Here is a 26,927-nt window from a genome sequence, read left to right as displayed (position 1 = left end):
TCTTCATCGCATGGTAGACTACAATACGTAGATTGCTCTAAACAAATTTCAACTTCATCGATGTCAGGGCTAGTAACATAATCACTTGTTCCGTACACTTCAGGAACCGAGTAGAGTACATACGGTCGTCCATACACACCATGTTGTTTATTATTTTTTCTGATTTTATGGGCGTTCCAAATACTTACAACCTCTAAAAGTTCTTTCTGGAATTGAAAATAAATAATTAGTTTCAGGTTTCAGTCGATGAATTTTCGTGTATAAAACACCTTATATGCAAAGACATGAAATGGTACGAATATTTTCGAAGGTGACATTATGTATGATATTAAAGCATATATTTTAAGGCTGATGTTGACATTGTAAAATTTGGTTAACATTTTTATTGCACAAAATATGTTCGTATTATAATCTTTAGTTCACAATTATTATCTAAGTGAAAAGAATTTTATGATAGCTTAATAAAGCAGTTAAGTTGTTGTCTGCTTAACGTAAATAAACAGAAGTATATGCTATAGTATATAAATTTCTTTACAGTGTTTTTTTTCTCAAATAAAAACAATTAATTTCCTCACTATAAATGAATTTCATGTCGGGAGTACTAATCTGCCTTGTAATGACATTTGATTTGTTTTTCAGAGAGGTTTTATTCTTATGTATAATAACAGTTAAACAAACAAATATTGAAGTTTAAAACAAATGGCTAGCCTTAAAAAGGTATAAATGAACAGATAAACGGACTTAAGTTGAAGCATTAAAATCGGACATGAGGGCGGATAGAAGTTTAAAGGGCGTTTATTTGGTCTATGCCCATGCATTGATGGGTACATAAGTCACTATTATGACTTCTTTTTATTTATCCACAATTACATTAACTGTGGACGTAAACAATTTTCCTTTGTTTTGCTTGGTCTATATAATTATATTAGCGTTAAAATAGGGAAATAGGAAGGATAATTTTGTTCGAAAATAAGTACCTGAATCAGTCTCAGGAAACAGAACCTTATCAAGTTTTTATGAAGATGATCTCCTGAAAATAATCCATCCTCTTTTATATCTTTAAAAAATGTCATCCAAAACTGTGAGTTTTCTTTTCTATAAATTCCCCACCATGATTCAATTCGTTGATTATGTTGGCTTGTGCCGTAAAGAAACGCACTGTTATTTCGAGCATACGTATCATTATCATTGCGTCGTAAAAAAGACTGCATTTCAGCGACCTTACTATTTTCGGTACCAAGATCTCCTCTTATCACCATAGGTCCTCCCTTCCGAAGAATAGCTTTGACAAAATACCCAGAAATAACCCGAGGGTCACTACTAGTCTGTCCTGCCTCCAACCATATTATCAGTCTAGAAAAGCCATATATGCATCCATTTATGCATATTCCAAAAGGTTTAAGTTTATCATAGGAATCCAAATGCCATATAAAGTTTGGCCCTTTCGAACAATATTCTCTCCTATGTAATCGACCTTTTCGTCGCATTTCAACTCCTTCAGGGTTTATAATTTGCATTATAATTCGCACATACTCTTTTTGTATAGTTAAACCTGCTTGTCTACACTTCATAAACATCCAGCGATAACCATGAAGCCTTCCAGATCCTTTAATGTTGTCTTTGATAAAAGCAACGACATCTTCAAGTGGCGTGTAGTGTTTTCGGCGAAATAAACGTAGCTTCTTCAATATTCGTTTCAGGTGTCGATAAGAAATAATGTAGTGATGATGTTTTGCTAAAAGTGCCAGTATTTCCATATAATCGAGTCCCATTTCGAAATAAACCCTTATGTATTTCTCCATTCTTTCACTTTTAAGAGAAGATATTAGTCGCCGTACCATCAGCGCTGAATGAATTTGAATAACATTTTGTGCGCACATTATATTATGTCGTGCGCACATTATATTATATTGTGCGCACAGTATATTATGTTGTGCGCACAATATATTTAAATTGAGCGCACAATATATTAAGTTGTGCGCACAAGATATTATTTTGTGCGCACACGATATTATTTTGTGCGCACAATATATTTAAGTTGTGCGCACAATATATTTAAGTTGTGCGCACAATATGTTATTTTGTGCGCACAATATATTATTTTGTGCGCACAATATATTTTTTTTTCTTTGCATGTCCCTAGCGGGGCTCCGTAGAAGTTTAATGGAATGCAAATATTTGACCTATTTTGAAATTTGTCTGTTGTTCTCTAATTCTGTTAATCCCTTTGAGACCCTCAGAAAATTGTATAGTGACACAGTTTACCATACATGGGTACTGTGGGTAAACTTTGTTAAATCAAAGATTGCAAATTAGTACAAAATATTTTAAACAAATAAAGAAAGAAGGAATGCTTTTCGGTGCAACAATCAGGACAATTTTTGTAATTCATATTATAAACGGAATCAATGTTATAGAATTAGTAGTAAATTAATAAAGTAGTAAAGTCCTTAATGAACCTCACCATAAATCTCTAAATGAATATAACATGTTTAATTAAAAATAAGGAGTTTATGTTATGATATAAATCCACATTTTTGAAATCATAGTTTCAAAATCATATTCGTAAGACAGATGTTACACCAGAAAGTTTTTGTTTTTTGTTATGAAATATTCAAGAAAATCAGAGAATATATGAAAACGAAACAAGCACCTGTGTACACGATGGTGATGTGTAAATATGGCATGCTCAAAGCAAATGTCTTTTTTACGATGACGGAGCTGACAGAATTTGTCAAAATGTAAGTCGTGGTTAGTAGTGAACATGAAAACTATTGATGTTGACTTAAATGGATTACACAATGAATATTAAGCGATGTACCCAAATCGGCAAATGAATATAATTACGCTCGCATACTTGAGAGGTGAAGGTCGTTTACCGTTAAAAAATGTAAACAAACAGACGACGAGTGTTTTGTCGGGGGTTTTGCTTTATTTGTTTGATAAAATAGAAATATTTAATCGGGATAAAAAACTGTGCGTATTTTATAGTCAAACATACTCAGTATATCTGTCTCTACACCACTTCCAATGCCTTTGAAAGAGGTGCTATCTTTGCAGAGGTCAATAATGTTTGATATTGCAGCGCTCACTTCCTTTGGCTTTGGGCCTCCCCCAGTCTTAACAGACTCTCTCCTATTGTCTGAAAATACCCTCTTTGCCACCTTTTTGCAGTTAGTCCATTTGTCCTTTACCTCTTTGGCAGTTCTAGTCGCAACTCCCATGGCACTTGTCTGCTGAGCAATGATTTGCCAAATTTGTGCTTTTTTTTTGTTTGTTATGGTGTTTGTTTGTTTGGAATTTATTATTTCATAGTGTAATTCAACCAAACTTTGAACTTTCAATTCTTCATCCTTGCTGAAGTTAGGTTTTTTTTTGCCTTTTTTTGTCTGAGGTGACTGGTTCAGCCATATTGATTTCTTTCTGTCATGAAATAGGCATAGGAATAATGCATTGTGGGAACATAAATCCTCAGTTAAATATAACCCTTGGTTAAAAAAAATTTAACCAACGGTTACATAACCAAGGGTTAAAATCATGTTGAACAACAGAATTTTAACCCTTGGTTATGCAACCGTCGGTTAAATGATTTAACCCTGGGTTATATTTAACAGAGGGTTAAATATAACCAAGTGATGAACAACTGGGTCCAGGATGTACAATCCACTCTACGATTGTTTATATACTAAAGAGATCGTTTCATTATTTTATATTCCTCGTCGTATGCTCGCATTCTTTGACTGTCCCTGTGGTATCTTTTGTCCCTCTTTTACTAGAAATAGCGTCTGAAATTAGTGACTAATATAGTCTTAACTCTGTTTGATTTCGAGCATTACATGTACGTGCCCAAGTTTCCAGATTTGTGTTGTGTCTTGTATTGATCGTTTGAGTGGAGAATACTGCAACTGATTTTTAAAGTTTGTTCGTGCGTTGTGCTGCTACGCAACAGATAGTTTCAAGTCAGTAGCATGACAATTGTTTCCATTGGTTTTTAATTTTTCTCGGAGATCAGTATTTTTGTATTTTAACTTTTTTTAGGCGACGTAAACTACAAACAAATGCTTAATTTTGTCCATCTGATGAGTTAACCTTTTTTGAACAGATTTTGATAGTTTGTTCTTATTTGTACTGTTATACCACTATCCCGGTTAAGAGAAGGGTTGTGATCCCGCTAAGATGTTTAACCCCGCCACATTATGTTTGTATGTGCCTGTCCCGAGTCAGGATCCTGTAATTTATTGGTTGTCGTTTGTTTATTTGTTACATATTTGATTTTCGTTCATCTTTTGTACATAAATAAGGCCATAGTTTTCTCGTTTGAATTGTTTTCATTGTCATTTCGGGGCCTTTTCTAGCTGACTATGCAGTATGGGCTTTGCTCATCGTTAAAGGCAATAAGGTAACATATAGTTGTTAATTACTGTGTCATTTTGGTCTCCTTGTAGAGTTGTCTCATTTGCGATCATACCATATCTTTTGTTTTATATTTCAAAACTAATATGTCTGTCATTAAACATCAATTTCTTAGATGACTATAATTGAAAAAAAAACTTTATTTAAAATTAAGTACATGAAAACAAAGAAATTCCTGCTTTTGACGGTTGCCAGATATTGATTTTTAACTCTACACTACACTTTCAAAAAGTTTAATCAAACAGAGATGTTCTTATCTAATGAAATATATTTTCTTCTGTTTATGACGTCTTAACATTGAAGCCGTTGGAGGTGTAATGATTGATATCTGGAAATACCCGATGTATTTATAAGTCAAAATTTGGTTAGCTTTCAGTCACTACAAATAGAAATAGATTTATACCTTATGTTTGTTGTCTTTTTGGTCAGAGTATTTGTGTGTGCTTGCATTGGAACCGGTCTGATGAGTCGAGCTTTTTTTAATGATTTTACAGGTTGTATTTATTTATGTATCAATTTTCGGATATAAAGTTCAGTTTCTCTCAAAAAGTATAAAAGCTAAAGATTTAGATTTTATTTAGATAGTTATCTTGCTCAGTTGTATATCAGTGTGTCGTACTATACAGTCCGCCAAAAGTTATATAACTGGCAATATTTTTTTAACTATTGCGAAAAAAATATTAAAATTAGGTGTTATGAATTACATTCAACATACACTAAGAAAATCAATTACGACCAAAAAGATTGAACTCCGATAAAGCAGTCAAGCAACCTCCTATCAAATGTCATCTGCGCGTTTACAAATACACAGTTTCTCCAGGTGGTCGTGTAAGTGTTCGTACATTGGTCAGTCGACTTCTCAGAGGCAACTGAAGAGCAAGTCTTGGTGTATAGAGACCTGTACTTACAAGAAGGCACTCCACAGTCAGGTTTTAATGGGATAATGACTATCTATGCTTGAACATAAGAAGCTGACAAAACACTCATTGTTCAGATGGTAGTCAGTTTCTTTTACTGCCAGTAGACGCCAAAATACGAATTTCGCGGGGAAACAAAACGGCCTATGACCAAAAACAATGTTTGCACAAGGACTGCATTCAGTGCTGGTGGTGTTCCAGTACGGGGTTGCTTCTTAAACCGTTATAAGCTAGGTATGCTTGTTCTGCAGGGTAGCATAAACGGACAGACAAACAGAGATTTGGAGCCTTAAAACATTGTAGTCCCTCATTTTAATAATCCCCCACTTGCGTCTACATTGCCAAGACTCTTCTACATGGACGACAACGCTAGAACACGCAGAGCAAGGATTTTAACCGAGTCCAAAGAGCGACAAGCCATTTTCACTATTTTTTAGCCTTCCATGTCCCCCATACATAAACCCTATCAAACATGTCTGAGATGCCATTGGCGGAAATCTCAATCACAGAGATCCACCTTCACAATATTTTGTCGATTTAAAAGTGGTATTTGTTGTTTAATGCAACAGATTTCCTAAACTAAAGCTTAAAGGCTTATACCGAGAATGAAACTTCGTGTTTTGAAACTCTACCGGAAGTGGGGTTGTTATGCATGCTATTGACTCAAATGTTGTCATTAAAATTGCCAAACATACCAACGCTTATGTGTAGAAAGTTTTAATAATATTGGGTGATCATTTTTTGTAAAAAAATAAAATCAAAGTGAAACTTAAATTCTGTTTCTCAATTCAGTAATGTACACTATTTCTATGAACGGAAATTGTACATGCATAGAACCTTCATAAGTGACTAAAATTACATTTCTGGTTTGTTTATGGTATACATTAGCAAAATTGCTATATGATTGTTTTATTTTTTTCGTGGAATAATTGATTTTTTAAATTTGAAAAAAAAATCTGTGCATTGAAAACAGGTGGTGCTTAACTTTTGGCGGACTGTATATAATTGCATGAAGGGATTTATACAAAAGCATTTTAATTAATCAATAAGCGTTCCAGATATCCTTAGATCAGCTGCTATATAGATGTCGCAGTATATTCTTGATTATTCAAAAAAAAGGGTATGGATGATGACTATGAACAGATTTACTCATTATTCTGTGTGAGAGGACATCGTGTGAATAGAAGAACGTAAACGAATGACGAAACTTTCCAATGGGAAATCCCAAATTCATGTCGTAAAACAAACTACCATTACCATTAAAAAAAAGAAAAAAGGCCAAAACACAAACACAAACAACAGCACACACAAATTACATAGAATAGCCTTAGCAATGCAAACCTCACAAATACCGGATGTGGTCTCGTGTGCACTAGAAGGGTAAGCAGCTTCTGCTTTACACGTTATTTCAAGTCATTTCCACTTTTCTTGAATAGGTTACTTAAATTTTGCATAATAAGAATATAGAGAGAAATAGGCAAGAAATGATTAGCTCAAAATAAATATCGAGCAACGTTTTTGCCTCGAATGTCGTGAAATTCCGTTATACTTTGTGCATAAACTTGTTGCTCGACGTCTTCATATCGTAAAATGTTGATATTTTGAAATCCATTTTGGATAAAGTAAAAACTATATCAAATATCAGTGACTTTTAAAGACAAGAATGTCGAAATAGCCGAATAAATCTAAGGGAATATACGCCTTTGGGAAGTAAACTTTAGTGTTTTGGATAAATTCGACACTTAATACAAAGTAAATTAACAGTTCAAAGAGTCACTTTTCCTCAGAAATATTTAAATATAAGTTGTCATATATTTAATCATTCGTGGCGACCTTTTCAACCTGTCCTTGTTTTCAATGTATATAACAAGGCATGGAACGACTCAAACTTTTTTTTTTAAATTGTTTGAAAAACATAGTGATTTATGCTTACTGTTGATATTTTAGTCCATACTCAAACTAAGTCGTTCACCATCGATTTCTTTCAACAGGTAACATGTACATTTCATTGTACTATATATTTTCCCGCCATATATGAAGTCTTTTTAAAGGAGGATATTTTCCAATATTTAAAACAAATGAATAACACTAACAAAATGAACACAATTGATTTGTTGTTTTTTGACTACAGTTTAAGAACAATAATAGTGTTTTGACTTGACGTATCAACGATATAAGGACTCGGCAGAACCTCGCATTATCCAGTTTTTAAATCTAATCCTTATATCGCTGATATGTACAGTCAACACTTATTCTCTATTTAATATACCATGATGACCACCTGTTCTCAAATTTCCAAAAAAATCAGAAGACAATACTGAGGTATGTTTGAAATATAGTTGAAGGCATAAGAAGAGGTAAGGATGGATTTCAAGTATATCATTCTCTATATATCATTAGTAAACTTATATAAATACTGGAAACACTAATGTCAATCCATAATTTTAATTCATGGATATTGAAATATGCAAAAAGCATTAACACATAATTATGCAGTAAAATTCGTTAAAAAAAGGAAAATAAAATATAAACTTTTAAGATGGGAACTAGTTATTAATGTGAGAGCACCAAAGAGATAGGAAATATCTATGCTCCAGGATGGCCCAATTTTGTTTAAAGGGATCAGCAATGAAAAGAACTCGGATTTTCAAATTTAATTCAATTGTATGAATATCTCTCAATGGTAAGTCGAAGTTGTTTTTTTTATATCCTTAATAGAGTGTTTTGCATCATAGTTGGTGCAGTTAAATCCGAACCGTGTGATATAATCGATCAGCGTAAATGCAGGTATTTCGGACAGTTTGCATTAATATTCCAGAGCAAATTGTCCTCGACATCATCTATAGTGATGTGTATGATGTGGCTTCAGTTGACCTTACACAGCCAAAGTTTAAGTTAGATAAGTTGACCTGCGCATTAAGGAAAAGGAAAGCGATACGCTTCATCGAATCGACGTAGGATGTCAACAATAGAAATGTTAACCGTTGGGTTTGTGTCATCGACTTTAATGTATCATACCTATTAATGGTAGATGCAAGTTCTTTCTAGAAAGGCGAAGTAGATGTACAATGTAAAGCAAGAGGAGCAATTGGTGTTATTTTAACTCTTATCGAACTTTTGATTAAAGAGTACAAAGGGTGTAAAATAGTTATGTGTTCATAATATACATAATCAGAGTTAACAGAAGCAGTGAACTGATCCCATCCAATCGGCCGGATCCATTAACATTGTTATTTGTAAGATTTTGAAGGTATGCATCGGCAGCAATTTCAGCTTTACATGAATCAGCTGCTACAATGAATGCCAGCATTTCCTTATTGTCCCACTGAAGAGACATTTGTCTAATCAATTCGTAAACGTCACCTTTCATACATGGATGCTCTGCAAAAAGGACCTCAAGTGTCGCTTTGCATTCAGATAGACAATTCCCGAACGGTTTACAATTTGCCATTACTTCATCCTTTACGCGCTTTGTTTCGTTTACATTGACATTCATAAAATCAGACCATTTGCAATCTTCATGTTCTCGTGTAACCCACAAATTGCATATTGAGATATCTTTCCATGCTGTACACGTGGAGAATGGCATGTTTGCAGCAGGGTAAAACGCCAGGAATCCGAAACACATCTCATCACTTGTAGCATCACCAAAAAACGTTGTTTTTGGCCTCGACAGTGATTTGAATTTGCATGTTGTTACAATTTCGTCTCCTGGTAGCACCTGAACTGCAGTTGAGTACCTATAACATATTATATGACGGTTAATTTTTTTTTAATTTACATTTTTAATCTTTGAATGTTTATGTTAAAATGCTATAATTTAAAATACCTACCAAAAAGTAGAGTGGTAGTCATTACAATAATGGCTCTAAGGACAATTAGAGAGTACAATAAGATAGGTTTCGATGCCAGTAATATGAGTCAAGTTGTTAATCGACTCTTTGCCAGTTATATTATTGGCCAAGAATAAATTATACAAATTCAAAATTTCTTATACGGTAGCGAATAGTATGTCCCATACTTTCATATTGTTATTTTGACGTTGTCAAAACTGATAGCGTTGAAGTATTAAGCCCCAAAAAAATTGTACCTCAAAATATGAGGAAACAAGTACGGGTCTACAAAGGACACACACATCACAGCACATCATTAACAAACTGCTGATCAATTATATAGTAATTTTGTTAGTAGTTTTGAATAAAAATGTTCATTCAATTTGATGCATGATGCAGAGTATCAACAGGCAAATGGCAGTCGTCTCAAATTTAACACTGTAAAGTTGCTGGCCAAATATGAAGACGTTCTGTTTAGTAGAACTGAATTAATACGAAACGTGATATTACTATTGCAAATGGAAAGCGGGTTTCGATCCGAAAAAGGCTAAACAATTCACTGTCAGTGTCGGTGTCAAGTTTAATATCAAGTTTAAAGTTATTCTGTTCAATATGTTCGTGTGCATCATTAACAAACTGCTGATCCATTATATAGTAATTCTGTTAGTAGTTTTGAATAAAAATGTTTTGATTCAATTAAATTATTTGATGCATGATGCAGAAAATCAACAGTCAGAAGGTAGTCGTCTCAAACTTAACACTGTAAAGTTACTGGCCAAATATGAAGACGTTCTGTTTAGTAGAACTGAATTAATACGAAACATCATATTAATATTGCAAATGGAAAGCGGGTTTCTATCAGATCCGAAAAAGGCTAAACAATTCACTGTCAGTGTCAAGCTAATGATCAAGTTTAAAGTATTTCTGTTCAATATGTTAAAAAAAACTGTTAGATTGACAATCAGATGGACGGACGAATAAGTAAACAAGGTAATTGCTATTAAGTACGGACGCGTACTAGCGCCACACATTTTTTTTAAAAGTCCCTATCTTTACGTTATAAAGCAGAGGTTTGCGTTATAACGCAAGGATATGGGAAATGTTTGGCGCAATTACACTTCCATAATTAAGTCCGCACTGAAACAATCTTATTTTGAAATATATTGCCAATAGTTATCAAATGTACCAGAATTATAATTTAGTACGCCATACGCGCGTTTTTTCTACATCAGACTCATCAGTGACGCTCATATCAAAATATTTATAAAGCCAAACAAATACAAAGATGAAGAGCATTGATGATCCAAAATTCCAAAAAGTTTGTATTATATCATGTATATATAGAGAAAAAAAGTAATAACAATAACGTATGTTATAACACTGATTTTTTAAAGATTTCATAGCTACAAAACAAACGATTTATACACTCACTTTTTCTCTACAGGACTGTCATAGTTGTAAATAACATCATTTGTGAGTTCTGTGTAATAAACGCCGTCTCTGTATACCTTTATATTCATTTCATGTCCTGAAATATTTTAACAATAGAATGATCAATTTCTTTGTCAACTCTTGGTTACTATTTCGGTTTCAAACATTTCTATATGTGACTATTTAGTATATTGCTATACATGGACATTATTCCCAGTCATATATCATAAAGGCGTGTAACCAGGTGTAACGACATCATTACATCGTTTCAAGGCAAAGAAATGACATGATAATATACAGTCAACGCATTTTGACTGTTCAAATAGAACGAGTGCAGCATAAATGTATATAACAGTAAATTAGGTTTGGTTTTAAATTACAGGTGATATAAAGTTTGTCCCAATAATAACAAAATCACCTGGACTCAGGGGCTAGCTTGATTAATGAATTCAAGGAACTACAAGGATTAAAAAGTGTGTGTTTAATTAATTCGTATGCCAAAGTCGCCATCTTAATTAACAGCTTTGATTTGGTATAACAACATTCAACCCTTAACTTTTGAAATGCTAATTCGAATAGTATTGACATTGTTATTGAAATGAAAAACACAAAGCGCATTTTGATACATATTTTCTAATAATAGTAAAGTGTTACCTAGATAATGCATATGGTTTGTAGCCCAAAATATATTAATTGGTGCTTGTATTAATTTCCTGGAACATTCTGAATGGCATTTCCCTACTACTGTGTAACTCTGTTGTCCTGGTGGAATTTCAAGGTCTTCCTGACCAGTCATCATAATACCAGCATCATTATCTCGGAGTTTTGGAGTATAATAAAGAGTGACTCCCGATGAATCTTTCCAGTTGGAAACTAACTGCGGATTGTTCCAGTGAAACTATGAAATGACAAATCATATTTTTTTAACAATTTAGTATGATTGCCAATGAGACAACTCTCCACGAAAGACCAAAATACAACAGAACTGCCAATAAAATGAATCGACAATCAGTACAAAACAAGAAAAAGATGAATGGAACAGATTTCTTATTGATGCATTTTTATCTATTTTTGAAGAGGCATTTATCAAAGTTTCATATTATCCAATGTGGTATGTGGTATGAATGCCAATAAAACAACTACTCATGTAACTTCAAATGAAGTGGATGCAGTTGTTCAATTTGATGACTGATAGATATAGGATTATTGCATGCAATGCTAGCATTGATTTCCTTAAAACAAGTTTATAAATGTAGTTATTGGATAAAACAAATATAAATATGGACAAATTCAAATACACCTTTTAGGGTGCGCTCGACTTTAGTGACTCAGCACGAGGTGTTTTGGAATTACCAGGTTGCTTAGAACTTTTTGTAAAAAATAAATACTAGCACATCATAGAAAATCAAGTGAGTAATTTATGTTTTAAATTTTATAACAAAAATCTCTGTATTAAAGGCTGTGGATTTTCTTTATTTATTTGCAACAAAGTTCTCTTTTTCTATCAAATGCAATGAAACAGTAAAAAATAATGCTTTGCATCAAGTTTCCCCTTGGAATATGTACTAAATGGCTTATCTCTATTATTCATTATATCTGTAGTTTTGATACAATTGAGGTTTGAAAAATTCCTACAAAAATGGCTACAGAAGGGTACATAAACCTTAAATGTAAACAAAATAAGTCCTCTTATCAGTAAAATACGTAAAACACAAAAGAAATTGTAAAAAGGTTACTCTGTATGTATATCCGTTACAAGCATGATATACAGAACTATTCATATTTAAAACAGTTAACCCAGGCCTAGCCTAAACGGTGACACAGTCGATGCTGATTGCAAAGTAAATTATGTTACACAAATTATTAACTGACACACTCGAATCAATAAAATGGCTAAATATAATTTAGATGGCATTGCGATATGAACTTGTTACTATTAAAGGTCGGTCATTTAAAGACGTATCAACCATATCGTTTACGTTGACGTATCCGCATCTGCATGTGACGCAATTTATTTTTACCTAGGTTTTTGACCAATCCACTAAATGAGTCACAATGCATGCTGGACTACTACGTGTTTACAATCAACCAAGAACACGTGTTATTTACTGAAATACAACACATTTTTTCGTGCAATGCGGGATTCACAATTTCGCTTAGTTTTTAATTTTGTGTATCATCATTTATCGTTCATGATATAAAGTATTACTTCCATGCTCAGATTAACGAAGAGTTGTTTCTATGCGAAGAAAAAGGGGTTTGAATTATCCAATATATAGCCATTAACATGTTTGATGATGGCACATATATTTCATGTATTTGTCCACCAGACAACAACGAAACAAGACAATTACCCATAAGACAAACTTACTAGTGTAAAGTGTAAAGTAAGACGTCAATAACAGCCGGTGCTGATATTCACAGGTACAGCAATTTTCGTATAGATAATTAAAGGCAAATGTGTGATCCTTGAATTTTGTGTTCGTAAAAAAGGCGAAAAGGATTTACATACATGACAGTGTTAACAAAATCTATAAGTATTTATTTTTTTCACATTTCAGTATATGGGACTTCCAAATTGTTTCCTTTGTTTTGAAGGTAGTAAAGGTCAGCAACTGTAGTTTCAGTTTGTTCCGTTTTTTAACGGGCTTGGACATTTGTCAAACTGAATAAAATCATTACAGCTGATTTCTTATAACCTGCAAAGTAAAACTTTGGTTGGCTTGCTTGCTTTGTTTGTATAATTGTTTGTACAAGCTTTGCAAATAAGATTGACAACTTTAAACAATATACATATATAGACATAGTTTAACTTGTATATTTTATATTTTGTACAATATACAAACAAAGCAAGCAAGCTAATCAAAGTTTTGCTCTACATGCATTAGGAAATAAGCTGTAATGATGTTATCCATGTGTATGTGCGCTAACATGAAGGTGGAAAATTTGATATCTTTTGTGAAAATTGCAGCGTTGGATCTATAATAAAAAAAAAGAAGATGTGGTATGATTGCCAATGAGACAGCTGTCCACAAGAGACCAAAATGACACAGAAATTAACATTTATAGATCACCGTACGGCCTTCAACAATGAGCAAAGCCCATACCGCAAAGTCAGCTATACAAGGCCCCGATATGACAATGTAATTCAATTCAAACGAGAAAACTAACGGCCGTTTAAATTATAAAAAAAAGAACAAAAAAAAACAAGTTTGTAACACATAAACAAACGACAACCACTGAAATACAGGCTCATATATAATATATATTTTTTTATGGGATATATATTTTCTCCTTTTATATATTTAATTTGGCTGGGTTTTTTTTGGGGTTTTTTGTTTTTATTGTTTTACACAAGTAATTTGTGGGTCATTTATGGCTTACTTTTCAGCATTGAATCTATGGCTGCTTACTTTACTAAATTATTTTTTTGTTGGAAAGATGTCTCATTTGGCACTCATACCTAATCTTCTTATTTCTATATACAAAGCACGTTTTAGAAGAAGAAAAAATAGGTAATATGGCACCCACTATGATCCAGAGACTTTTAATATTTGAGATATTTTGTGATAAAATTAGCAACAAACGGATGTTATCGATGGATGAAACTATAAAAAATGTATTGAGCTATATACCGTACCCGCTCAGTCGCGGATCCAGGGGGCAGGGGTTCCGGGGGATGGACCCCACTTTTTTTTAAGGATCAGTGCATTTGGAATGGGACATGTAGTTGGAACCTCCTTCCCTTTTGTCCAGGGTTAGGACCCCCCTTTTTAAAATGGCTGGATCCACCCCTGCCGCTTTCATAACACCTATTTTTAGCATACTGAATATTATGATGTTCTTACTTTTAGTTCAGGTCCCGATAAAAAAAATTACACATTCAGTACAGAAAGAAGTGTTTCAATAAAAGTTTTCGTGTTTTTCTAGGCAGAAATGATTCTGGAATGACATTATATCGGTTTTAAATGATTTTTTTACAGAACAGTGGTCACTTCCTTGGATATTTCACTGTTTCATGTCGTGAAATAAATGTAGGTTCAATTCATAACAATGCACAAAACCGGTTCAACTACTTTTGCAAGGCGAAAAAGAAAGTCGAATTGTGAAGCCAGTAAACAATATTTTTTTTAATCTGAGCATGCAAATTGAGGATTACGTTATATATTTTACATTAAATATATTTGCAGATTAAAAACATTGGTAATGAGAGTCCCAGACAATATATAAGTTGACTGTTTTCCCACTAATTCCACGTGTTTAAAGTAGTAGTTTACTCGTAGTAGCCCACAATGCATTGTAGTTCATTGAGTCGATTGGTCAGTTTTTCAAGGCCATATTGGCCTTGTGTTTTGGAAATTACTATGCAAATATATTCTGACGTCAGAAAATCTAGAGTTCTCGACCTGTTTATCAAAAACAGTATGAGATCTCGAGCTTTAATTTTATGTACTTTCAATAATACAAATGAGCAACTGATTAATTTCTAATGCAATAATTAACAAAACAATTAGGAAATATCGAGTTTTGGTGAACATGTAATTCGGCTTTTAAAGATATTCTAGATAGTTGAACAGTTTACAGGCATAATAAGAGTGAATACGGTAAAATCGTTTATATGTGTGCTAACTTGTGCTTACGTAGAACAAAATTGTTATTTGACAAATAGAGTAATACTCAGTACTGTTTTTATTAAATGTACATGTATGTATATGACATCTGAAGACAACTCGCGTTTCTATTACCAGTTATGATAACATTGCAAATGAACAATATTCAAAAGTTCCTTACATGTATATAAGTAGTACATTTGTTTTTTGTGTGTGTTTATTCCTGTAAGATCTGTAAATATTTTTTAAACTACATTATCAAAGGATTGTATACGATATTCATGTACCTGCCCTACATTGGCTCCTTTCCCAGGGCATGTAAAAGTAGTTGATAGACCCCTTTTATTATTTTTACAAAGCACCACTATTGCTAATTTTTTACGTGAATGTTTGATTGTTTGGAACGTTAAGTGTTCTTAAGCTCGGGATCACAATATATTTTTTGATAAGTCTGCAGATGCGGATACGTCAATGTATACGATACGGTGGATACGTTTTTAAATGACCGACCTCTGTTGATATTGTTTTTAGCAAAACGTGACTTTATAGTGAGACTGGATTGTTTCCCTTAGTACAGCCAACCAACCGTAATTGTATGAGCTATGGATCAGCCGGTTAGAGCACTGCCTTTTTGCACAGACGTCACTGGTTTGAGTTTCGAAGGAAACAATAATGTTTTTGTAATATATATATGACGCAATCCAATTATTTAACAAATTATTCAAACTTGGGTTAAACTGAATAAGGAATTTAAATTAAACATAAATTTGACTCACACCGACACCTTTGAAACAAAAAACAACAAAATTTAACTATCTATTTATGTTTGTTCACAGAAAATTTAAAAATGAGATGAAATGAGTTGTATATGATAGGTCTGAAGGCCTAATGCACATACCAAAGCTTATGAAAAATGTCTACAATGTCAAAGGAACTACGAGTGAAAGTAATGTATAGCATTACTTTTTGTGAAATACTATTGTCAAGATCGTTTTACTACCAAACCTCTAATGCGGCTTGTTTGAATCCACTTTGACCAATACGGAATCCCATTGGTCCATCTATACAATATCCAGTAAATCCAACCGCCCATAATCCGATCATTTGATTACAGTTACTAGCTGCACTCATGCCACATTTGGTAACTGTGTTAAGCTGTTCGTCTGGCACTGGGTCCTCTGTATAAGGATAATCATTTATTTGTTGAATCTCTTCTGATTCAGACATTTCAGAAGAAAAGTTATTTTATCTCGATAGTAATTAATACTTTTCTAATTCTTACATGATTTATCCTTTTCCTGACATGTTGATTTGTTTTATTTAATCAACGTGTGGATCGTTTTATCTCAGTTCTTCATTGGTCAAAATTCGATTATGACGTCGAATTTTCTTGCTTTCCTCTGAATTTCCTATTATAACGGCACGAAAAAAGGCGACCGTGGCATATTTGAAAAGAAGTATTGAATTTGTCTGCATATTGTTCGAAAATCATAAGAGAAACAGATGCCACCACAAAATCTCGTTAAATACTATATTTATCCACTTTTTATAGTTAAATTAAAAATATTTAAAACGCTTGGCGATCCTCGCGTTTAACATTTGAGAATTTAAATGTCTCGAGTAGATAAATATTATATCACACTCGATGCAGTAGATAAATCTTCATACAACAAAAATGATGCCAGTGCCAGCTGTTATGTAAATTAAAAAGAAAATTTAAGACACTGTCAATTTAAAAAATAATGTTCAGCATGTCAAGCTGAAATAGTTACGGAGCCCTATAGGATTCTGATGCAATAAAAATGTGACATATAACTAATTCACATAACGTCAACTTTGTCTGAGTGAGTTTAAACATTGGTACAATAGTCATTTTTTAAACGTATCAATGGATACTGTTGTTCAGGATATTGTATATTAGTCAGGTCTCAGCCAGGGTATATACTGTGACATTCCTGGCTTAGAGTTTATATCCCCTGAGCCGAAGGCGAAGGAGATATTAGCCTTAAGCTGGGAATGTCACAGTATATACCCTGTTTGAGACCTGTATTACACATATATAACGGATTACGTCACATAGTAACCGGTGTTATGATAACGTTTTTGAGGTTCCAATTGGGGATGACAACGTCGTAAATACCCCGGCAGTTTCCTGAATATATACTGACATCTCTGTGTTGTTATCCAATCACAAACCTCGGCACATTTTTAATCCTTTATATTATAAATTATGTCATATAATTAATATCAATGTTGTTTTTTGTCTTCGATTGAAGTTTTCTTGAAGTTATATACTCATGGCAAAATTGTTGAGAACAAAACGAACTATATGAGGCCGTTTTGTTTTACATCTTGATAAATGATCTATTTGTCACATGACCTGTATTTGTTTGGTTGTATGTAATGAGTCTTGTTGAGAACTACATTTTTATACATCCTTTATTTTTAAATTTTCGACATTGAACATTTGTAACGATAGTAAATCCAGAAGACGATAAGGTCGCATGATATTTGTGTTCTTGTCATAGTGTACCTACCATTCGGATCACATCCGTAAATTAGTATATGATGCATGACCATCTCATTATCTATGTAAGGTTCATATGCCATCAGATGATAAACTTGGTCAGAAGGAAGATTGAAGATCATACAGGAATACGTTGTTTCTTCAGCTGGCACTGCTGTCTCAGGAAAGCGAATGGTTGTATTTAATGTATCTGAAAACAAATTGGTACGACGTATAAGACTGGGTAAAAAAATAGACAAAAAGTATGGATAAAAATAGTATATCAAAGTTGCTTTAATCTCATAAAATAAGTTCCTTTCAAAAATACCGTTAAATCTTCTATATTTGCTTTTCCATTAATTTGGTTTTACCTGGTTCTTTTATAACATCGCAGTTTTTCAGTCCATCTTCCACTTGACAATCTACCCATCCCTTGTCAGCATCGCATACAGACCCATCTGATAATGTACAAACTCCTGAAAATTATATAATATGTATTTTTAAGATATTGTGTAATGTTTGGGTCTATGATATGTGCTCAATGATGTCGATAACATATTTAAAAGCATAAATTATACTGCACTCGTTCTATTTGAGCAGTCAAAATGCGTTGACCGTATATTTCTATGTCATATACAGTCACTGACCTGATATCACTTTTCCTCATGAATATTTAAATAGAAATTGTCGAAATTATATTGAATTATTCATACGACCTCTTCAACCTGTTCTTGTTTCCGATGTAAATAACGATGCGTTTAACGACTCAAACTTGTTTCTTTTACATTTTTGGGGAAAACATATTTTACTTATTATCATTTTTTGTTTGCAACTTATAAATCATTATGTTTTATGTTAATTGTTGATATTTTAGTCTGTAAACAAACGAATTCGTTCACCATTGATTGCGGTTTTCAACAGGAAACGATGTACATTTCATCGTGTTGTATATTTCTCCGCCTGTGTGATATGAATCCTTTTAAAGGGGAATTTTCCCCAATACTTATATCAAATAAATAACATTAATAGAAAAGTTTTTTTTCAAATTGCAGTATAAAGACAATAATAGTAATAGTGCACTGACTTGGCATATCAACGATATAAGGATTCGACCTGAAACGGGGGGAAATGCTGAGCACAGCCTCGCATTTACCCGTTTCTAAGCCTCATCCTTATATCGTTGATATGTCAAGTCAATGCACTATTATTGTCAATATAGACACACAAAAAAACACGGCAATATTAAAGAAGCCAGCTGGACACTTTACAGAAAATTATTAAACATCACACAAACTATGCTATCTAAAACCTGTTGTTTAATAAGGTTTCTTAATGGATTATTGCCGCAGCCGGGTTACTTCTTCAATAATACAAAAGTGTTATGGACGAACAATGAACACACACACACACGGGATGCAAATATCTGATTTCTTACATGAACCAGAGAATATGTGACTGTGTTTCAGTTAATACTATTTTCACAAATTCTCTGAAATCGTTTTTACTTTTAGAACAAGAAAAGAAGCAGACTTTCATAAAGAAAAATCTAGCGAACAATTTATTTTCGACATTTATAAAAAAAAATGGAAATGAAGCTTGATAAATACAAATTCCCATTAAAACCGAGAATGTCATAAGACCTTCTGATCGAAACATGTCACACTCTAATTTTAAATCTCACCTGGGTGTGTAATATCTGTTAAACGTGATGGAAAGTCCCCTTGCTTCCAGATACATTCAGGATCTCCAAGTTCTTCGCCATTTGTTCGTCCGTCTCCGTCAGAATCTTTTCTACACAATTCAGGTGTCCATGACTAAATGTATGAACATATTATAAATTATATGCTTAAATAATTAACCTGCTTTTTTCATGAACAAACAGACGAAGATAAAATTAAGAAACAATCAAAGGTAATACAAAAAACACTGATAAATTAGTGTTTGCTTAATTTTCAATGACTATTATTCCCGATTATTATTCCTTACCTATTATGACGAGAATAAAAATAAAAAATGATGCTGTATAGTTGTCAAAAAAGACAACAATATATAAAGATCAAAGTCCTTAGATATGGTTAAGCTAGGTAGACAAACTTTGGGTTGAATAGCATATTTCTGCAGCAAGTAGAATAAAATTGGTAGGACAAAAATCAATAATCCACAATATGACCACTAAATATTTCTTTATCATGCGGAGATTATGGAACTCTTATTATACACGGCCCAATGATAAATGGCGTTGTTATCCCGCGTACCCCCATAGTGGAACTGGTGCATTTCTGTAGCATTAATTTTTCTAAATATATGCCTTCTTTCTCAACCTCAACCGGAAGTGGAAAAAATTAAATTATAAGTCTGCTGTCATTGCATAATTTAGTATGACCATTGATAAGAAAAAATAAAAAAGAGAACCAGTTATTTAATATTCAACGTAATATGTTTTTGCAAAGCGATAACTACAACAACTCCTTCAAATGTGTTTTACATGTGAGACAAAAAATTAGAATAGTGGTTCAAATGTGAATACATAAATGTTTAATCCTTGACATTTTTTCTCAATTTTCTGTTTCACTGAAGCTTTACTTTATTGGTACATGTGTGCTACTTGAAGTCTTATGTCAAACTGTTCCCATATATATATACTAATAAAATTGAAAATGGAAATGTGGAATGTGTCACGGAGACAACAACCAGACCAAAGAGCAGACAACAGCCACCTATGGGTCTCCAATGCAGAGAGAAACTACCGCACCCAGAGGAGTGCTTCAGCTGACCCCTTAACAAAATTGTATTCAAGTTCAGTGATAATGGACGTCATACTAAACTCCGAAATATACACAAGAAACTAAAATTCAAAATCATATAAGACTAACAAATGCCAGAGGCTCCAGACTTGGGACAGGCGCAAAAATGCGGCGAGGTTAAACATGTTTTTAAGAAAAAAAACTTTAAAGAATTGCAAGAACTATTAATAATGGAGAACGTTCATACGATTATCATATGACAAGCTATTTTTTGGTACATCTAGTGCAAACTGTGAAATTAATCGCCGGGAGACCGTGTGGACGTTCGAGAACCCTTTCAACAACTCTTTCGTCGGTGGTTTACTAGTACATTGTACGTTGCAAGTCAAAATGTCTATCCGTTTCTAAAATACCTCTTTTTCAAAAATGGTAAACATTTCCAGTCCTTTTCTTTAACCCTGTCAGGCTATAAAAAAACGCACCTAATGATTTAATATATTAAGATAAAGACGACACTTCAAACAAACAACAATTTAATCAATTTGTCATATACACTTACACTTACAACTCCCGTTAGCGCCATGTGGCATGTGTCCAGTGAGAAATATTACAACTGACAATTTGTCATATTCGTGGTGTATAAAAGTTAAACTTTCAACATACCGTTCCTGCTGCTTTAAAATCTAAACCAAACTGGTTTCTACTTCCACCTCCAAGTGGATTGTTGTGGCCTACACCATGCCACACGTAGTTTGCTTTACAAGGATGTGGTACTCCGTTCCCATTCGGAATGATATCTTTAAAATTCGGATAGGCAGTTGCAATGCCGACACAGACAAGGGTTTTTAGTAAAGTTCCAATCCTGTCAAACAAATAAATAGATAAAAAAAAATAAGAATGCTTTTATATATATAAGACTGCAAATATTAGCAAAATAAAAAAATGATCTGCATGTGTTATTGAAAGCGAAGCACCAGCTGACTACCTCTGCATCTTTCGTCATTATTGTTGCCCGAATGATGTTGTTCAGCTTCTTATTCTAACGCGAAAAATACTTATTAAATAGTGTCATTTTGTTCCATACGTACAGTGAAAGAAGTAAATGGTAATAGATGTGTTTTATATTATAATTTGTATCTGGTAAGTAATGCTGTTAGTTACAGACACTGCATGTAAAATTTAACTCGGCAATTTTATGTCTGTGAGTATAAATTTATATTTAGTGTAATTTCAATACTACTAACAGACTTCAAACACAACAAAATCACACAAAAAAAAAATCCGGGAAAAAATAGCCCATCATGATTAGTGAAAAAAGATACCCCATCTTGATAAGTGTAAAAAAAAATACCCCATCTTTATAGTGAAAAAAATATTAATTAATGACATTATACCTGAATACTTTCAAAACTATCAAGAGTTGGCTTATTGTTCTTAAGAAACTATCCAAACTGATCTGTGTCCACACATGCAATCATTTTTTATCTATTTCAATTTGTATTTTATTTATTTTATTTATTTATTTTTTTTTTTTGGGGGGGGGGGGGGGGGGGGGTCACAGATAACAATTCAATTACAAGGCAAATGTTAATTTGAAAATAAACACAGTATATTTTTTTTTTTGAGTAACGGAAACTATAAAGGTAAAAAGCTAGGTACATTCATTGCCAAATTGCGTGTCAAACTTAAACGACTTAAATAAACTCTCAAAGCATTTAAAATTCAACAGCTTTTTACCTCAGGACACAAACAAGTATGTTAAAGTGGAACGCGAGAACTTGTTTATTTCCTTTTAAAGCAATAATTTCTGTGTATTGAAGGTGCTAATTCATGGGTTTATTGGTTTGAAAAAACGTTTATTCACCGAGTCCACCGGCACTGCATTGTACGTGTAAAAACTGAATAAAGAATAAAGTTTCACTGTTTTGATCCCACGGTGTTTTTTTTAACGAAATTTGCATACCACCTATTCTTTACGACTGAAACTCATATGTGTAATCAAAAAAATATACATGTACCTCCATTTGCTACTAAGAGATAAATGGGATCGAAGTTTTAGACATTTATCCAAAATCTGGGTTTCTTGTTAATTTATATCCTTCAGAAGGACATACCTAACATTTATGTAAATCATAAGATTAACACAAGCGGAATTTTGTAATATCATTGTAATATTTTTTACATAAGTATGTTATAAATTTTTGTTACTTTAGAAATAATTCACTTTTAATAATTTTTCATAATTCTAGAAAAAAACGTCATTTTATATATTATCATTTTTTTTTTGCTGTTTATTTATCGTATTTGTAAAAAAAAAATATTATGTATGCTCCGGGAATAATGACTGTTCAAAATCGCAAAAGGATATAGGTCTTGACAACACGAATAGTTCATTTTCACATCACGGCAACGTATTCTCGTCCGGGTGTGCATGTAATATTTACCACTGGACTATAATAACCATCTAACCATCCAATCAATCAATAGATTCCTTATATTAGTAGATCAGAAGTTAGAACTGCTGTTTTAAAATGCACATTTTCCAGTACATGTCTTACATTTTCATTTATTTACATAAAAATGTCGAATACCATACTCCATGTCTTATTACAAAATATCTCATCCGGAATGCATTTCAGTACTCTTTATTAAGGTCAATCAAAGAGTTTTTAAAGCGCAATACAAAAGTCAAGATTAAAGACGTTTTAAAGTATGACATCAGAAACACACCTTATTAAGATATACATCGGTGATATAATATCAGGTTACAAAAATCTAGAACTAGTATTCAGACATGCAGTTTACAAATGCACTGTCTCGATCTGTATAGGTCCCCGTTCAGTTTCTCCTTTGCACGATGGGGACACCATGAGAAAATCGTGAAGCAATTTTCTAACCCGTTTTGTACAGGTCTTCGATTGGTTCAATGTATTCATTCTAAAAAAAATAAAACATTTGGTGACCTTGCAGCTGACTATTACAAACGTATGTCTCGATGCTTTACTCTAGCGCAGACAGAAGCAGACGTTTTTGACTCTTGATTAAGTGCTGCACAGTACAAAGACAAATTATAAAAGGCAGATGTATTCGTGAATGGAAAAAAATCCTGTCTGATATAAAGAAAACAAAAAGGCTTTCATTAATTATTTTGGTAGTTTTATTTATTTTTTAAAACTTTGACATAAATTAATTATAGTTACACTATACAGCAAATATTCATTTATTGATTCACAAAAAATGGTTTAGCCTACCGTTATTCATTTAAAATTTTAAGTCGGACAAAATCGAACTATTTTTAATCATGTATGAGGAACTGCGTATCTCGATTTTGCTCTTCAAGTTCGTACATTTTTGGGCAAGTTTAACTTTTTTTCATTCGAGCTAGCGTCTTTTGTAAACAAAAAGTGCGTCTGGCGCACACAGTCTAAAGCGTGCATCCATGGTATCTATAATTAGTCTTATATTTCGTGTTTAATTTAGTACACTGAAGTTAGAATTTGAGTTTCAGTTTAAAAATAAATTACCACAAGTTTCTTTTTCCTCGCTTTGTTGTGGTTTTTACGACCCCTAAAACCTGTCATATGTTTCACGGTGATTTTAATTGCAAAATAAATGTCCCTTAGTAACAAATGAGTTAATGTTTACCTTCATAACACTTTAAACCCGTTATTTGCATGGTTTTCAAGACTTGAACTTTGATTGAACTCGTGTTATTCGACATGTTATAAAACATACATGTTCAAATTTTGAGAACCATGTTGGGAATATTGATTTTAAAGTGGCGAACGTTTGTTTTTTAATTTGTTTGTATTACGAACTCTACACGAAAATGGACAATCATACAAATTCATAAATATTGTCAAATCTTATTCAAATCAACTGTATAAGACAGGCGAACGATAACAAAGGGGCAGTCAAACTAATAAGTCGAAAATAAACTGATAACGCTAAAAAAAAGGGGGGGGTTGAAAAAGAATAAAAAAAACAAACAACAGTACAAAAAAACAACAAAGAAAACTGAAGACTACATAGGCAATAACCCCCGACAAAAATCGAGGGTTATCTCAGGTGAACCGGAAGGGTAAGCAGATCCTGTTATACACGTGGTACCAGTCCTGTCATTCAGGGAAAAGGGACGTTACTGAAGTTACGTCAATTGGAACTTATCCTTCGTCATTTGTGAAACGAATATACCATAACGGTCAATCAACTAGAGATGGCGTCCATAAAGACATGCCATTGTCAATATATATATGCATATACAATGTAGATGTAAGGAGATGTCACACTGAACAGCAAGCCATAAAAGGAATGGTGTAAACCGATTCAAACAGGGAAACCTACAATATAACCTGTATAAAAAAAAACAAGAAAAAGAGACACACGTATGACCCAAATCACCAAACGACAACCATGCACTGAACAAAGGTTCAACACGTTCCAACAGCAATTATTGTCGTTGTTTCTGAATACCGTAGTGTATGATATTCTGAATACCGTAGTGTATGATATTCTGAATACCGTAGTGTATGATATTCTGAATACCGTAGTGTATGATATTCTGAATACCGTAGTGTATGAAATTCTAAATACCGTAGTGTATGCTATTCTGAATAACGTACACTGTAGTGTACGATATTCTGAATACCGTAGTGTATGATATTCTGAATACCGTAGTGTATGGTATTCTGAATACCGTAGGGTATGATATTCTGAATACCGTAGTGTATGGTATTCTGAATACCGTAGTGTATGATATTCTAAATACCGTAGTGTATGATATTCTGAATACCGTAGTGTATGGTATTCTGAATACCGTAGTGTATGATATTCTGAATACCGTAGTGTATGATAATTCAAGACCAACAACATGTCTGTTTTATTTATTATCTTTGAATGCAAGCTAGCCCGTTTTCAATATAAACAGATTTATTTAAGAATTGAATGCTTCTTTTTGTAAATTTATTGTGGTGTAAAAGCGTTGACCGAAGTACATTTTGTATGAAGCGCGCTTAATTCTAAAAATGTACGCACGGTCAACGCTTTTACAACCCTATAAAGTTAGAAAAAGAAGCATTCAATACTTATAATTACATTTTTTTTTAGCTAGGATCATGAAAACACGATCTTTATCAAGTTTTATTTAATTCACCTGTGCACTTTATTGTGGGACCTCGTGTCATCATGAATGATAAATGTTATTGTCTCATGCAATTGCTATACGGAATAACATGTGATGTACAGTTAATTAGCCAATCAGAATAACGTATTATAATGAAATATACATCTAATGTAATTATTTATTCATACATATTTGGTGTTTTCTGGCTAATTCGACATGGAAAGAATAATGAATGGTGTTTTGATCAATATTCCGTATATATACAGATATGAAAACTAAATTAACATGGTTTTAAGTAAAGGAAACGAAAACAAAACGAAAATTAAAATCAAAATTAAAATAATGAATAAATTCTGAAATTGGGGAGGGTCCGTGTAACACTTATCAATTCAAAATTTAAAAAAATAATCTAGATTTCTTTATCTAGAAAGCTTTGAAATATCAAAAATCAGACTCGAAACTGCCTATTTGTTTTAAAGTATTTGAATTATTATAATATCTTTGTTATAATCAATAGCCATTTGTAACTAAATAATTAATAAACGTTAAAATACATAGTATATACTAGTTACGGAAATAATCTTGTACGACATAAGACATATAGGATTAAAAATGTTACCTCATTATACAAGTCTTCCAATACTCCTTTGATAATGGATAGTCGACCAAAATCTTAACTTATATAATACTGACCAGTTTAAATTTAACTGGGGTTGGTAAATGGACCGCGAAATCCAAACCATGTGATTTTTATTGGTTTCCTAATTAAAAAATGTTTATGATAAGTACACATGTGTGTATAAAGTTACACTTCAATGACACTTAGTTGTAGACTATATTGATTATACATGTATGGATAACCAGAAAGATTTGGACAATTGGGACTTAGAAATAAAGCCAATTAAGACAATTTATTTTGAGTTATATTGTGACAATTTGTTAATCTGTTTATCTCTCTCTCTTTACCCTTCTTTGTGTTAAATTAATTGCATTGTTAAATATATGTTTGTCGTAATAGAAATAAAATTAATCTGTTGGACACTAATCCTTTTCTATAGATACTGTTTTTTATCTATGCTTATGTATGATATTTTAAAGTCAGTTTAGGTCTTAGGTCCGGACCTTGCTAATAAAGTTTGAAGTATTGGTATTCCGGGTCGTCTTTGAATTACTAAACACAAATGTGTTCAGCGGCAATTATAAAAGAATCTGCAATTCAAGAATAAAAAGAAAAAGTCTTTGCGTTGATAACATGGATGTAACTATAAAAAAATGAGAATCGAATCAAGAAGCCAGTTGTTGTGTTAGACGGCCACAAATTTCGTCAGACTTTTATTCATTAAGAAAAGTT

At 32.8% G+C, this 26,927-nt stretch overlaps 1 protein-coding gene across 2 annotated transcripts in view; it reads right to left on the bottom strand.

Annotated features, from left to right (window-relative positions):
- Nucleotides 1-26,399, bottom strand: part of LOC139512031 (putative DBH-like monooxygenase protein 2) — a 63,821-nt gene extending 37,422 nt beyond the window's left edge. The window contains exons 1-9 of one of the 2 annotated variants that reach the window (XM_071299341.1): nt 26,196-26,399; nt 21,118-21,316; nt 19,392-19,524; nt 18,082-18,186; nt 17,742-17,921; nt 16,210-16,382; nt 11,249-11,492; nt 10,595-10,691; nt 7,760-9,070 (exon numbers count right to left, since the gene is read on the bottom strand). In XM_071299341.1, the coding sequence (XP_071155442.1) occupies nt 8,479-9,070; nt 10,595-10,691; nt 11,249-11,492; nt 16,210-16,382; nt 17,742-17,921; nt 18,082-18,186; nt 19,392-19,524; nt 21,118-21,316; nt 26,196-26,200 (1,728 nt within the window). In that variant the 5' untranslated portion in view covers nt 26,201-26,399 and the 3' untranslated portion in view covers nt 7,760-8,478. Of the gene's footprint in view, nt 1-7,759; nt 9,071-10,594; nt 10,692-11,248; nt 11,493-16,209; nt 16,383-17,741; nt 17,922-18,081; nt 18,187-19,391; nt 19,525-21,117; nt 21,317-26,195 lie in introns of those variants that run through there. The other variant, XM_071299342.1, reaches the window with a different exon arrangement.
- Between the last annotated feature and the right edge of the window lie 528 nt (nt 26,400-26,927).

The sequence above is a fragment of the Mytilus edulis genome, chromosome 2, assembly GCF_963676685.1.
Source record: "Mytilus edulis chromosome 2, xbMytEdul2.2, whole genome shotgun sequence".
NCBI classification, from domain to species: Eukaryota; Metazoa; Mollusca; class Bivalvia; order Mytilida; family Mytilidae; genus Mytilus; species Mytilus edulis.
Note: the sequence above shows the minus strand (reverse complement) of the source record. Positions and strands in the feature narration are given on the sequence as shown.